Source organism: Corylus avellana, chromosome ca1, assembly GCF_901000735.1.
Source record: "Corylus avellana chromosome ca1, CavTom2PMs-1.0".
Lineage (NCBI taxonomy): Eukaryota > Viridiplantae > Streptophyta > Magnoliopsida > Fagales > Betulaceae > Corylus > Corylus avellana.
Window position 1 is genome coordinate 30627079 of NC_081541.1, and position 1046 is coordinate 30628124.

Consider the following 1046-nt stretch of genomic DNA (forward strand, 5'->3'; position numbering starts at 1 on the left):
AACGACATACAACATACAACATACGTCACCGTAACAACATCACAAGAATGACGTCACTGTTTGACATGTATTCCAGGTCATGATATACGCTTGAAGCAAACGTATATGGTAGTGATTGATGATCACAATTCACACCCCCAACTCCCAACAAGAGGAGCTGAATTTCTTCTATGTAATTATCCCTCTCTCTATATATATAAACGGGTTATTTGAGAGATAATTGGCGACCCGAAAACCACCCGTCAAGCCTTCTTAATTATCACCACCCAATTACCGCCACCGCTGAAATAGACACTTCCCCTCGCAATCGGTGGTCTATTAAACTTGACCCACAGAGTTGTGCGAAGTAAGGGGAGGCCGGGAGGAGCAGCCATGGGAGAGGTAGTGGTGGAAGCAGATTACAGTTCTGAAATTCCTCTCCACCATTCCAGAAGGCATGATGAAATGCAAGAGCGAGGGCAAGATGGGAAAGATGATCACCAATTCGCCATTTCCGTCGCAGATAGTCCGGATATTATTTCTAAACCATCAAATTGGCACAACCCACAAGAAGCTTGGCTTCCCATCACCGAGTCCAGAAATGGCAACGTCTTTTCTGTTACTTTTCATATACTCTGCTCCGGGATTGGAATGCAAGCCCTTCTTCTTCCTGTTGCATTTGCTACACTCGGATGGTAAGCTTTATATATATATATTATATTTATATATCTTTCCTAGCCTGTGATTTATTATTCATCTTTTCATGCATTGTTTATATTATAAACACGAGAAGAAAAAAAGAGATGGAATCAAAAGGTCTGTGATTTTTTTCATGTGTGTTTCAGAGAATTGAAAGGTTACCAAACTTTTCCGGGTCTTTTGGATTTGCCGGGAACCGGGTTCCCGAGTTGATTCCGGTGACCGGTAGAGATGAACTGGACCCGTCAACGTTTTTCTATTCACAGTACGAGAGATTCTATAAATGGCTTCTTCTTCTTCTTCTTCTTTTTTACTGTTTATATATATATATATAATGAAATAGAATAAACTTAATAAACTTAGGATTT

At 40.3% G+C, this 1046-nt stretch overlaps 1 protein-coding gene across 1 annotated transcript in view; it reads left to right on the plus strand.

Annotated features, from left to right (window-relative positions):
* Positions 1–246: 246 nt before the first annotated feature.
* The window catches only part of LOC132166987 (lysine histidine transporter-like 8), a 7968-nt gene continuing 7168 nt past the window's right edge, over positions 247–1046 (plus strand). The window contains exon 1 of the mRNA XM_059577867.1: positions 247–674. Within this exon, the coding sequence (XP_059433850.1) occupies positions 373–674 (302 nt within the window). The 5' untranslated portion in view covers positions 247–372. The remainder of the gene's footprint in view (positions 675–1046) is intronic.